At 38.0% G+C, this 14,952-nt stretch overlaps 1 protein-coding gene across 5 annotated transcripts in view; it reads right to left on the bottom strand.

Annotated features, from left to right (window-relative positions):
• LOC148506021 (protocadherin gamma-B5-like) overlaps positions 1-14,952 on the bottom strand; it is a 519,059-nt gene that overhangs the window by 229,221 nt on the left and 274,886 nt on the right. Inside the window, exon 1 of one of the 5 annotated variants that reach the window (XM_088447409.1) lies at positions 11,843-14,302. The exons of 3 other annotated variants lie outside the window; for them this stretch is intronic. In XM_088447409.1, the coding sequence (XP_088303535.1) occupies positions 11,843-14,290 (2,448 nt within the window). In that variant the 5' untranslated portion in view covers positions 14,291-14,302. Of the gene's footprint in view, positions 1-3,109; positions 5,698-11,842; positions 14,303-14,952 lie in introns of those variants that run through there. One more of the 5 variants, XM_088447403.1, reaches the window with a different exon arrangement.

Genomic DNA, 14,952 nt, shown 5'->3' with positions numbered 1-14,952 from the left:
TTTCCCGTGAATGGGTAGGTAGGGGCCCCAGTGCATTGCGTTGCCCAGGGCCCGCACTGCTGTTAAGACAACCCTGTACAGCATACTGTACTGTAGCACCAATCGACGAAGTGTCTAATGCTTTTGAACCAAACACTTCAATATATCCAACAATTAAAAACACCATTACTTTGCCACACACACTTTTTTATAGATCTGATGGTGAGGTAAAAGTCCTGCCCTTGGGAAAATGAGACAGACCCTTCAAATTGGGATCCTTCTACCTAAATCAGTACAGTTGGAAGGTATGATACAAACATACACACAGTCATTAACAACACTGCTTCAAAGTATTGTGTAGGAATTGAAAAAGATTTTAAATAAAAGGGTATTCAGATTTTAGGCATGACCTTTGCCAAGTGCATAGGATTGAGAATGGTGAAAAGCACAACAGATTGTGTAGTTATAAATTGTACAACTAAATATATGAACAACAAAAACATTCAAACTAAATAAATACATTTAAGAAAACATACACATGATATCAATATTTTTCTGAATCTAAGGGGTCAATCTAATTAGCCACAAAGGGGGAAAATTAACCCTGGAATGACACAGAAATGTGGTCAATGGCATGGAAATTTGCCCCCCTCACAGCCTGATCTCACCTCAGATTCAGAAAGTTTTGCTCGTATCCCAATGGGTCTATGAACAGAAACGTGCGAGTCCAGAGGTACCATAAGTGCGGCAGACAGCCACACTTACTCACCGGTGCAAGGTTCTTGCACCTAACTATTGACCCCTAAACCTGTTTGCCTGTGTTTATTTGTGTCAATGTGTTCACACTTTTTTAATACTTTAGTAGGTCTATTTAGCAGTATTTTGATTTTCTAATATAAGTATTGCATTACACATAGATGTTCAATCCTCTCTAAAAAAAACATTTCTAGTTCTACCTAATGTACTATAGGGCATCCAGATTATACAGAAATTACATTTAGTGAGTAGAGCCTATGGGCATAACCTCTCATATACTTTATTATTTACTTCTTTAAAGAGGATTTACCGTCAGATAACTTTAATAATTCCCAATTATTTCTCCGTACGTGCAGTATGAATAGGTACTCTGCAAAAACATTACCTTATTCCCCCTCTAGCAATGGAACTATAATTTTAGTGAATAATAGCATACATAGTAAGTCTGATAGGTAAGTAGTTATTAATGCAGCTAACAACCATGGGCCTTAAAGCAAAATGTTATCTGGGGCCCTCAGTCAGGCAGCAGTACCAGTGCGGCTCTTAAGTGAATATTAGTGACATTCCACCTCTAAATTCTTGCTGTGGTGCTGAGTAGAAAATTGCTTGCAAAGTGCTTTAGTTCAGGGCCATAACTAGGGGTGTGTGACCAGTGCCGCCTCACAGAGGAGCTGCTGTGGGAGGAGCTGTTGCTGCTCCATGGCCGGTGCTTCTGGCTAGCAGGGTGCCTGAAATGGCATCCCGCAGCCAGGATTGCTGCGGCAATACAGCCCATAGTGTCCTTTGGATGCTAAAGGCAGGCACCCTGCTATGTTTACAGCTGCTTGGAGCATCTTCAAGATGCTCCAGGCACTGCTACCCTTCTGGGTGCTGGCAGCCCCCACCCCTATGTGCGATATTTTGATGTCATGCACAAAGTGGGTGAGGCCAGCACAGGGTGACAAAAAAGCAATATTGTGGCACTGCTCTAGTCACTTCTAATTAGCCTGGCTTTGTACTTTTGTGGTTGTAGAGTAAAATATTTAAGTGTGATACATTATATCAGGGTTTCAGCAGTGTCCCTCAGGACCTATGTGCTCACTGCTGTTGCTTTGCTGATCCCCTATTGTTAGGTCAGTAGATGCTTTTTTCAATATATATATATATATATATATATATATATATTTTTTTTAATATATATAATATATATGGTACATGCATAATATACAAGATAAAGGATGCCAGACACTGCTTGCTCCTGAGCCTTATACTTTCCCCTCCAAACAAATGCTAATAAGCCTTTAATTTATGAAATACAATTCAAATTCCTGTTGCAATGATGGATTGCTAATGCTGTTTAAATTAATCCTACACTACAGAGGGGAAATACAGAAAATAAAAAAACATTATGTCATATATTAAATATGCCATTATAAAAGCATTTTTAAGGGGCAAAAATGCAAGCTGCACAATATACACCGAAAACTTAGTATTTCTAAGTAAGAATAACCAGATCATAGATTTATGTTTTAATTGTTTTTATAGAGACACTCCCAAATTCCCACAACAGCTAAGAGTTATATAATGTTATACTGTACCATACATAAATGGAGCTCAAAAGGAAGATTAAAGTCACAATGAGAAAAATAGGAACATTTATACAATCAAAATCTGTAATCTTGTTCATAATCCTGTCAGCGGGCAATAATTTGACAAACAAAGAAATAGAGAACTTCGTACCACAAATGGTGTTTCAGATTTTATTTTTCTTTCCTACTTGTCAGGGACGAAACTAGGATTTTTGTCACCACGGTCAAGACAGTAATTTGGCTAAAGGGGGAAGGACTGTGCGAAGAGCCTCTCTGGCAGGATCAGCCGCACTTCTCTGCAGGAGGCTGCCGCATCAATGGACTCGGCAGCAGCTACAGGGAGATCGCCTCTCCAGTCTGGTATCCCCTTGTAGTGCAGGTTTGCGCTGGCCCTGCGGGATGTGTATAGCAGGTTTGGTGGCCACGGGGGTGACCGCTCATGCCGCCCACCCATAATTTCGGCACCTCAATAATCTGGCACCGGGTGCACGCGCACCTCCAGCCCCCCCCCCCCCCCCCCCCCCAGTTGCGGCGCTGTACTTGTTGGCCAAGGATATTCCAAACACCTATAAGTTTACCTAGAACCTAATAAAAGTTTTGTTACACCAGAATATCAAATTAAAATCAATTTATCATCATTGTGTGCTCAATATTATCATGCAAGATACTTTTGGAATGCAATCCATAATCAATTATATTTATAATGCAAAATGGCACAGTTTATTTAAAAATATAAAAAATTATTTCAACTTTCTGATTCCAAATTAATGAGGACAGATAGGATGGAAATTTGTAATATAACTCACCTTGTCTGGGTTATTCACACAGCTCATATCTGAGAGATTATCGCTGCCTTTAGCCATATCTTTAAATTGGGGAAAATCCAGAGGCTTCATATAACTGAAATCCTGCTGATCAGGGGCTGGGGGAAAGTTAGTCTGGTAATATTGTCCTTGGGTCCCTGGGGGAACCATCCTGACCTCCATGTACTTTAAGGTTCCATCTGTGTTCAGGTAAAGAGCCGGCTGATACTGATCTGTGTAGGGTTTGGATTGGGAACCACTAAGAAAGCAGCAGCTGCTGATGTAATCATAACTTTCTCTCCTCAGACATCTCACCAATAATATAATGAATGTAACAAGTGACACTAAGCTGATAGCCACCAGGGAAATAATTAAATACAAAGTCATATCTGATGGGGGTTTGGAATTTGTGATAAAATGACCAGATTTGGGTGTTTCTACTACAACCTCATCTGCTATAGTAATAAGTACAGTGACTGTCGCTGATAAAGGAGGATTCCCATGGTCACTGATAGAGATGAGAAGTTGTTGCTCTGTAGTTTCTGTGTCCTGAAATCCTCGTACAGTTCTGACCTCTCCTGTATACTTAGACACATGAAACAACAAGGAATTGGCAGCATCACTGAGACTAAAGATTAACCAGGCATTGTGACCAGAGTCCAGATCCACTGCAGAGAGTTTTGTCACCAAATAACCAGCAGATGTAGATTTTGGAATCCTCTCTTGTACAATGAGATCGTCAGAGTGTTCTGGATACAGCAAGGTGGGGGAGTTGTCATTTGTATCCAAAATGAATATAAAGACAGGGACAGTGGAAAATAACTTTGGGGATCCAGAATCTTCTACCTTTATGGTGATTTGTAAAACCTGGATATGCTCATAGTCAAAGGAACGCTGAGCATATATATTACCATTATTAGTATTAATGTAAACATAAGAAGATACAGAGGAACCATCTATCTGGATCTCAGCTATAGAGTAAACCAGATTAGAGTTATCACCCTCATCTAGATCTATAGCAGATACTGTACATAGGAAAGTACCTGGGTCACTGTTCTCCTTAATAAAAGCATTATAAGTAGACTGTGTAAATGTTGGTGCATTATCATTAATATCTGAGACACTGAGAATAACAGTTGTCTTACTGTACAGAGGGGGAGACCCTAAATCAGAGGCCATCAGCACAATAGTGTATTGGGGGATTTTCTCTCTATCCAGATTCCCATCTGTGACCAATGAGTAACGATTTTTATTTGGTCTGATTTTAAAAGGCAGATTAGGTGACATATCCAGCTGTATTTCTCCATTCTTTCCAGAATCCTTGTCTCTCACATTAACAAATCCGACAACAGTTCCTAGTGGAGCATTTTCTGGAATTTCATTTGTCACTGTAGTAAATGTAATTTCTGGGGCATTGTCATTTATATCTTCTATTTCTACCTGCACTAAGCAGTCGCCTTCCAGTTTGGGAATTCCTTTGTCTACTGCCTTAATAGATAATTCATAAAAATGTAATTCTTCAAAATCCACAATCCCATTACTATAAATCTCCCCACTGTCTTCATTCAAAGCAAATAACTCTTTGGCAGATTCAGATGTATGATCATCAAAATAAAACTGAATTTCCCCATTTGCACCATCATCCAGATCTGTCGCATTTAATGTTAATAGAAGAGTTTTTAAAGGGAGGTTTTCTTTAACACTGACTTTATATACTGATTGATTAAAAACCGGTGTATTATCATTAATATCTAATACATGTATTGTTATGTGACAGAACCCTGACCTGGCCGGCTCCCCACCATCAGTAGCTGTGAGAATGAGATTATGTTTTTGTTTTTCTTCTCTATCTAATGTCTTCTCTAATATCAGCTGAGGAATGAGAGTCCCATCTTTACGAGTCTTCACAGACAATGAAAAATAAGGATTTGTAGTTAATGTATACTGACTGACACCATTATCACCAACATCTAAATCCTTTGCTATTTCTAATGCAAACCGAGCACCGGGATTTGTAAACACTTCTGAAATTTCAATAGTGCGATTATCAGATAAGAAAGTTGGGGAGTTATCATTTATATCCAGAATCTCTATTTCTAGACTAAAAAGCTCTAAAGGATTTTCAGCAGTTGCCTCCAAATGCAGCAAACAGCTTAGACTAGAACCACACAGGGTCTCTCTATCTATCCTGCTATTTACAATCAGACCTCCATTTGCCTTATTTACAGCAAAATATCTGTGATCATTGTCAGATGTTATATGTAACCTGCTCTGAGAGAGATCTGCACGTTTTATACCCAGATCCTGAGCTACATTTCCTACCAATGTCCCTGGCTCAGACTCCTCAGCAATAGAATAATGAAGCTGCCCAGAGACCCAGCCCCAGCTACAAAGGAGAAAGGAAAACACTACTTGCCATTTCCAACACTGAAAGGAGCCTCTGATGTCCATATCTTAATGATTTTCTTGATATTTATTATCATGTAGATCCTGTATTATCCAATTGCATGTAGGTTGTATAATCATTATTCCATCCCCCTGAAAAAATTAATCCATCCATAGAAATAAAACATCCACAGGGCTCTCATCGGAGCAGCAGCTCTTCTTTGTGTGAGAGAAAAGATGGGAGGGTGATTCACTGAGCCAGGGGGAGGAGAGTGTGGAGCTTATATGAGTAGATAAACATATTTCAAATAAATAATTGGATGACAAGTCTGCCCTCTTCTGGTCAATAGTGATAACTTCATATTCAGCAACCACAAACAGAAAAACTGTATAACTAATGGAACCATTTATGTTTTTTCCAATATATGTAAAAATAGCTTAAGATGCACAAATTATTTGTAAAAAATGCATATGGTTAGTTTCATTTAAATTCTGTTTACAATATTTTGATTGAACTATTATATCATTGAGGATTTTGTATGAAGCATGTGCTATTCTTTCAGTAAAACATAATTTCCTACCATTGTATCCCTTTTTTCTAAAGTCTAACTAATTTTTTAAATGACTCCCTCCTCCCCACTGAACCCTGTTGAAAACTTTTTATGTACCTACATTTTTCAGTCAAGTCCTACCTTCCCCTCTATCCTCCAAGCACTACATATTATGCGCCATCATTGTTAATATTTGCAATACATTTTCAACACAATCACTTTGCTGTAGACTCAGCACTTTTTATTTTATTTTTTTCTTTGAATCTTTTCCATTTTTTCAATGTTCTTCTGTAGGCAGTGCACCAATCTTCTTACTTACTAATCTTCTTACTTACTAATAGCTAATAGTAATGAGTGAAACTAATTTTAGCTAATAGATAATAAAGTTAGATTTGCTATGGCAATTTTCAAAAAGCTATGGTACTTTTTGTACTCTTTGTATTTTTGAAAATACTGTCAAAAACTCTTTAAACTATTTGATTGTAAGAGAGAAAAAAAATAGTTTTTACTTTCTTAGCAAAATAAAATCTTTACTACTATTTGTGAACATCATCTATAGCATCTAGAAATTAACAAAATAATTTAACCAAATTTGAGAGCTTTGCCAGCAACAAATGAATTCTTGAATCTGTCCTGTTTTGCCAAATAGTTAACCCTCAATATAGAGTTAAGACAATAACAGTAAAATAGTGTTACTGAATGTATATAATAGGAAGGAATTGAAAAACTTTAATTCTTGGAATACTGTATGCTGAAGTATAGATGTATATCTTATGAAACAGCTTACATACAAATATACATGTAAGAATGTATTCATATTGTTTTAAAGTATGTTACATATTAAGCACTCCATAACAATATATATAGATAATCATGCAGTAATTACATGACATTACTCAAGTACACTGGAGTTGTGCTCATTCAAAGGGTAAATGGATTGTACAGGTAGCTGGGCACAGAAGTGCAATTGTGGGAAGTTGACAGATGCTGCTCGCACTTGTACATAAAGACAGTCACATATTATTTCCTTATACTGCATCTTAAATATATATCCCAAATGCACTGATAACATTTTTATCTACTATACACAATAACAGGGTAAACTACTGATAGGGGTATATTTACAAAACTGCGGGTTTTTATAAGTGGAGCTGTTGCCCATAGCAACCAATCAGATTCTAGCTATTATCTTCTAGAAGGTGCTAGATAAATGATAAGTACAATCTGTTGTTTGGTTGCTATGGGCAACATCTTAATTTCTAAAAATATGCACTTTAGTAAATATTCCCCATATTGTCAATGACTTGTAAAAAAAAAAGTTATGTACTACCTCAAATATTCCAATTTAAACATAAGATAATGGTCCGAATATGCAAATACTTATTAGACAACTAGATATTCAGGAAATAAATATTTAAGAAAACAATCATTTATAAGGCAAATCAAATGCTTTGAGATATTTTTCAGCGGCTTCTAAAATGCCTTGTCCCCAAAATGTGTCAGCATATTTCCTTTATGGAAAAGGATTCGTTAATATGACTAGATGAGAGAGCCATCATGACGTATTTCCATAGTCCAAGCAGCAGTATCAGCTAGTCAGTTAATCAAGCCAACAAGAAGCCATCAACATCCTATCATGGGCTCATATCAAACATACATATATGACTGTACTGTGCTCAGTGACATTAAGAAGATGATTAGAGTTTAAATGATAAAAGCATTCCAGATTTTGGACAACACTCTCTTAACCAATCCTGTATGTTATCTCAATTGGAAATCAGACTTGTTAATACGAGAGCTGCTAAAACTGTTTTGAGCAAGTTTGAAATAGTTTATCTGTGCCCTCACACTTTGTTTCTGCTTCATCCTAAAATAGCTGGAAGTTGAATGCGAGTGTCCAAATTTCTATGCCACTGGCAAATTGTTTTGCCAAATATACTAAAAGAATGTCAATATTTCTATTAGAGATGTGCGCTGACCCCCAGGTTTTGTGTTTGGTTTTGGATCTGGTTTCATCTTTGCCTTTTGGTTCTGGATAGGTTTTTTTTTTAATTGATAAAATATTTTTAAAAACAGTTAAAATCGTGTAATATTTGCAAACCATAACCCGAAATTCGGTTTAAAATCCGAATTCTAAACCGCGGGAAGATCAGAATCGCGGCTCAGTTCTGTCCGGATCCCCTCTGGATATTAGAACCGCGATTCAGATCTGTCATGAAATTCAGGTGGATTCGGATTTCTGGAGAATCAAACTGTATAGCTCTAGTTTCTACTCACTAGGATTTTAGCTAGTGTTCCCTGAAGCACCACTCTACAGAAGCACAGGGCAAGCCATCCATAGCTAAGGAGAAGCTTCCATAAAAATCTATTGAAGTTTTAGACTGTCTACATCATACAGAGCTGGGAGTTAATGGAAGACTCGGTTTTCTGATTCAGATAACTGTACAACCTTGGTGGAAGAACAGATAAAAAATAAGGGTCAGAGTTGAATAGGATCTGGTCAAAAGGGCTGCCTACAACTGTTCTAAATTAAGGTTTGAATCAACACATAGAGGTTCTTTAAATTAGAATTTCTATTTCTCCATACAGGTACTGTAGGTACAATGACTGTAATCAATCATACTGAAAGAACAGTATTCTGCATGGTATTTATAATGTAATAGAAGAGCATAGTCATACAGTACTTAGACTTTGCTAAAACAAACTAGAGTTAATATGTTCTAAACCAAAAATGGGAGCTAGCAAATGGTACAACAAACTCCAGAAAAAAAATACTTTGGAATTTATTACTCATGGGTTTATAATCCACTGTTTTATAAAGTTAAGAGTTCTATGTTCCAAGAAAAATATGGATAAAAGAGTGGAACATTTCAATTATTTACTACATATTTGCTATTGGACTATTTGAACAGTTATCCTTATGGTTGGGTCTCCAGAAATGGAGTTTGGGTGGATCAAAAACACGAATACACATAGTAATGAGATAAATGTCTACCATATAGCTTGCTGCCCCGCTCCCTCCTCAGCTACATGTGGTAGAATCATAATTTACATCACTAATATTGTAGCAGAGGTCAGCACTGCTGTTAGAGAAAACCTACCTTGTATCTGGAGAAACATGTCAACAGGGAGTATCATTAAAACTCTTTTTTTGGTCCCTGGGACCTTTTATGAAACCAGGACTGACTATACCAGCACTTTATCTAAAGAACTGTGGGTTATGGCTTTAGCATGGTAAGTTTAATAAGGATGACATCTGATTTATGTGAAGTGTGGAATGTAGCTGCTGGCATTTGATCCCTCTCTGTGAAGTTATTGATTATCTCTGTTCGGTAAAGAACTTTTAAGCCACGTAGCAGATACCGGCACGACAGTACGATTACAACATCGTAATCGTACCATCGTTCCCCTTCCCCCTGCAGTGCCTACACTGAATGATTGATCGTTCAGTGTAGGCACATAAATCATCTCTGAACATGGGCAATCTGTTGTTATAGGCAGATTGACCAGCATGTTCAGTAGATAATTGATGTAGTAAACGACTAGCGGTAGTTTCCGACATAATAGTGCATGATTACTGCGCGATTGCACGATTACGATGTCGTAATCGTGTAATCGCTCAGTAACATCGCATAGTGGATACGCAGCTTTAGACTCTGTGAATGGCTCAGTCAATGCTTCGTGTTTGACAGTACACTACTGAATATTTACTAGTAAACGATTCACTCTAAATTGAGAGTGCTTGACTATATAAGACCTATTCCCAGAGAAAATAAGTAATTTAATAACTTTAGATAATTGGAATACATCTATAAACTATGGCCCTCATTCAGACCCACCCGCGAGCGGCTGTCCGCTTGCAAGTGGGTCGATGGTCCGCACTGTGCATGCGCACGATGGAGGGAGCTCCGTCGTGCGCATGCGCGAGACCCGATGAGCGAAGGACTTTCCTTTGCTCGGAGTGTCTCATCAAAGGGGGCGTGCTGTCGATGTTGACTAACAGCACGCCCCCTTTGGTGGGCGTGCCGGCCAGATGGAGGCGTTCCCAAGGGAACGCCTACCGTCTGAAGCCGGCCCCACTGACATCACTAGTGATGTCAGTGGGAGTGATTTTGGCTCTGATAGAGCCAAAATCACTCCTGGCCTTGCGGTTGAAAAACTCAACCGCAGGCTTTTGCTCGCAGTTTCAATGGTCGCGATGGTACACTGCTATGGATATATACACTGCTCGCGGGGCCCACCGCACCTACCAGAACTTCCAACCCCCCTTCCCCCCCCCTTCCTTGTGTTTGCATCACCGCCCACACTGCATCATACAGATATATAGACATCTGAGCAGTGTATATATCCAGAAGGTGACTGACAGGATTGGCTACGTCTGGAACAGGATAGCCAGTAATCTAACACCCGCAAGTTGCTTTTATCAATAAAAGACAGCATTTTCCCTACATAAGTCTTCTTTTCATTATCAGTATTGTACACACACCATTGGCTATATCCTTCTAGCACAACAGGCAGGGTGCACTGGTGTCTACTACATACATTTCCAGCACGCTGGAAATAGTTGTGTAATTTTTTGCCTTATCAGATACTCCACGTGGGCCTGAGGACCGCTCACGACATCTAGCTGCCCCTACCTCTTTTAATCTGCATCATATATACTACGGCTCAGAGCGCTCGTCCCGCAATATTTACCAGGTACAAAAGGTCGACAGGGTCAAAAGTTCGACATGAAAATGGTCGACACAAAAATGGTCGACAATTTTTTTTTGTTTATTAGCCCTAATCTTCACCCTAACCATAACCCTCCCCTTGGTGCCTAACCCTAACCCTCCCTCCTTTTGCCTAACCCTAACTGTCAGGGTAAGTGCCTAACCCTAACCCTAAATAACAGATCTTTTTCATGTCGAACTTTTGACCCTGTCGATCTTTGTACCTGTCGAACTTTTTACATGTCTAACTTTAGTTTGTCTGACTTTTGTCTGTGTCGAATTTTTATCCTCGTCTAACTATTAACTGTCTAACAACTGGTGTCTATCTAGACATTGTCTAACTAATTACTGTCTGTCTATAGTCCGGAACCCTTCATTTTCATAGGACCCAGTAAAACACATCGGCATTCCTTACTTTGTTTTGCACATGGTACTGCAGAGATATGAGATCCAACATTCAGAATAAGCCAGGCAGAATGGGGCTATACATTATTGTATAAGCATAGCAAGAAAATTACCCACACAATTTCATAAACTAATAATGGTGTTCACCTGCATTTTTGCAGCTTTGACATGACCCTCATAATGTTCATTATATTGATTAAAGAAGAATTGTAAGACTATTTACCATTCCTGATGTCTAGTATTGTTTTGCAAAGGAGATTCTACAAGCCTGTAAAATCCACCTTTCCAATAAATAAACATATGTATAAGCTGGTGGCAAAAAAAATGGAGCTACGTTTATCAGACTATTATATTGATGTTTTCAATTATAACTAAAGCAAAAGAAAACTTTTTCTATTTTAGCAAAGGTGTTACAAAAAATACATTCATTTTGTATATATTTTTCATACTATCGCAAATCAAAATAGAAAATGTTAGGAGTTCACCAATTCAACACTGTGCAGCACATGGACTTTTCAAATATTACTAAATGTGAATATAAGATTATAAAGTAAACAAAATTAATGAAATTCATACGAATTTGTTGTAACATATCATAAATCATAAAATTCCAAATACACCATGCTTAATTTACATATAAACAAATAAGAAAAGAAAAGAAATTGAGTTCTAAAATAACTCACCTTGTCTGGGTTTTTTGAGCAGCTCATATCTGAGGGATTATTGGTGCCTTTAGCCATATCTTTAGACTGAGGAAAATCCAGAGACTTCATATAACTGAAATCCTGCTGTTCGGGGACTGGGGGAAAATTAGTCTGGTAACATTGTCCTTGGGTCCCTGGGGGAACCATCCTGACCTCCATGTACTTTAAGGTTCCATCTGTGTTCAGGTAAAGAGCCGGCTGATACTGACCTGTGTAGGGTTTGGATTGGGATCCACTAAGAAAGCAGCAGTTGCTGCTGTAATCATAACTTTCTCTCCTTAGACATCTCACCAATAATATAATGAATGTAACAAGTGACACTAAGCTGATAGCCACCAGGGAAATAATTAAATACAAAGTCATATCTGATGGGGGTTTGGAATTAGTGATAAAATTACCAGATTTGGGTATTTCTACTACAACCTCATCTGCTATAGTAATAAGTACAGTGACTGTCGTTGATAAAGGAGGATTCCCATGGTCACTGATAGAGATGAGAATTTGTTGCTCTGTATTTTCTGTGTCCTGAAATCCTCGTACAGTTCTGACCTCTCCTGTATACTTAGACACATGAAACAACAAGGAATTGTCAGCATCAGTGAGACTAAAGACTAACCAGGCATTGTGACCAGAGTCCAGATCCACTGCAGAGAGTTTTGTCAACAAATAACCAGCAGATGTAGTTTTTGGAATCCTCTCTTGAACAATGAGATCTTCAGAGTGTTCTGGATACAGCAAGGTGGGGGAGTTGTCATTTGTATCCAAAATGAATATAAAGACAGGGACAGTGGAAAATAACTTTGGAGATCCAGAATCTTCTACCTTTATGGTAATTTGTAAAACCTGGATGTGCTCATAGTCAAAGGAACGCTGAGCATATATATTACCATTATTAGTATTAATGTAAACATAAGAAGATACAGAGGAACCATCTATCTGGCTCTCAGCTATAGAGTAAACCAGATCAGAGTTATCACCCTCATCTAGATCTATAGCAGATACTGTACATAAGAAAGTCCCTGGGTCACTGTTCTCCTTAATAAAAGCATTATAAGTAGACTGTGTAAATGTCGGAGCATTATCATTAATATCTGAGACACTGAGAATAACAGTTGTCTTACTGTACAGAGGGGGAGACCCTAAATCAGAGGCCATCAGCACAATAGTGTATTGGGAGATTTTCTCTCTATCCAGATTCCCATCTGTGACCAATGAGTAACGATTTTTATTAGATCTGATTTTAAAAGGCAGATTAGGTGACATATCCAGCTGTATTTCTCCATTCTTTCCAGAATCCTTGTCTCTCACAATAACAAATCCGACAACGGTTCCTAGAGGAGCATTTTCTGGAATATCATTTGTCACTGTAGTAAATGTAATTTCTGGAGCATTGTCATTTATATCTTCTATTTCTACCTGAACTAGACATTTCCCTTCCAGTTTGGGAATTCCTTTGTCTACTGCATTAATAGACAATTCATAAAAATTTGATTCTTCAAAATCCACAATCCCATTACTATAAATCTCTCCACTGTCTTCATTCAAAGCAAATAACTCTCTGGCAGATTCAGATGTATGATCATCAAATGAAAACTGAATTTCCCCATTTGCACCATCATCCAGATCTGTCGCATTTAATGTTAACAGAACAGTTTTTAAAGGGAGATTTTCCTTTACGCTGATTTTATAAACTGACTGATTAAACACTGGTGGATTATCATTAATATCTAAAACATGTATTGTTATGTGACAGGACCCTGATCTGGCCGGCTCCCCACCATCAGTAGCTGTGAGAATGAGATTATGCTCTTGTTTTTCCTCCCTGTCTAACATCTTCTCTAATATCAGCTGAGGAATGAGAGTTCCGTCCTTACGAGTCTTCACAGACAATGAAAAATAGGGATTTGCATTTAAGGTATACTGACTGACACCATTATCACCAACATCTAAATCTTTTGCAATCTCTAAAGCAAACCATGTACCAGGATTGGTAAACACTTCTGTAATTTCAATAGTGCGATTATTAGATAAGAAAGTCGGGGAGTTATCATTTATATCCAGAATCTCTATTTCTAGTTCGATAATCTGCAAAGGATTTTCAACAGCTGCCTCCAAATGCAGCAAACAGCTGAGACTAGAACCACACAGGGTCTCTCTATCAATCCTGCTATTCACAATCAAACCTCCATTTTCCCTATTTACAGTAAAACACTTTTGGTCAGTTTTAGATATTAAATGTAACCTGCGCTGAGAGAGATCTGCACGTTTTATACCCAGATCCTGAGCTACATTTCCTACCAATGTTCCTGGCTCAGACGCCTCAGAAATAGAATAACGAAGCTGCCCAGAGACCCAGCCCCAGCTATAGAGGAGAAAGGAAAACACTACTTGCCATTTCCAACACAGAGAATGATTTCTGATGTCCATATCTTAATTTTCTGATATCTGATATCATAGAGATCCTGTATTATTCCAAACCCATGTCATTTATGAATTAATTCTTCCATCCATCCATAAAAAAATAAACATCCACAGGATTCTTATCCAAGCAGCAGCTCTTCTTTGTGTGTGAGAGGAAAGATGGGAGGGTTATGGGAGGGTAAATCACTGAGCCAGGGGGAGGAGAGTACAGAACTGACATAAGCAGATTCACTACTATAGCTGAACACTAAGATTGGATGACAATGCTGCCCCCTGCTGGTCTATTGTAGTAATTTTAGATCCAGTGAAACATAAAATACATTTTATTCAGCAGATAACCATACAGATAAGTTTATTTATGTGTGTTTGTTTTGTACTGTATAGGGTTTTTTTTACTTAACTTTTTTATGCTTTCTTTTGTTTGCTAAAGTAATCAAGGGTGTTTAAAGTATGTCCAAATTAACCTTAACTTAAACTACAAATATAAAAGAATAAATACTGTTTTGTTATGTAATGGGCTTACTTTTGCGCAAGGTTTATGCAAGAACCTGCTTTGTGTACCAAGGTGGTGACGTCTGTACAGTTACAAAATTTTGCACAGGACAATGAGAAGAGTTGTGATGACCATAACAAACCTTATTTACTACTGTATTACAGCACTTACTGCT

The sequence above is a fragment of the Taudactylus pleione genome, unplaced genomic scaffold (assembly GCF_031769625.1).
Source record: "Taudactylus pleione unplaced genomic scaffold, aTauple2 ptg000431l, whole genome shotgun sequence".
In the NCBI taxonomy this organism is placed as follows: domain Eukaryota; kingdom Metazoa; phylum Chordata; class Amphibia; order Anura; family Myobatrachidae; genus Taudactylus; species Taudactylus pleione.
This window is presented reverse-complemented; position numbering and strand designations above follow the sequence as displayed.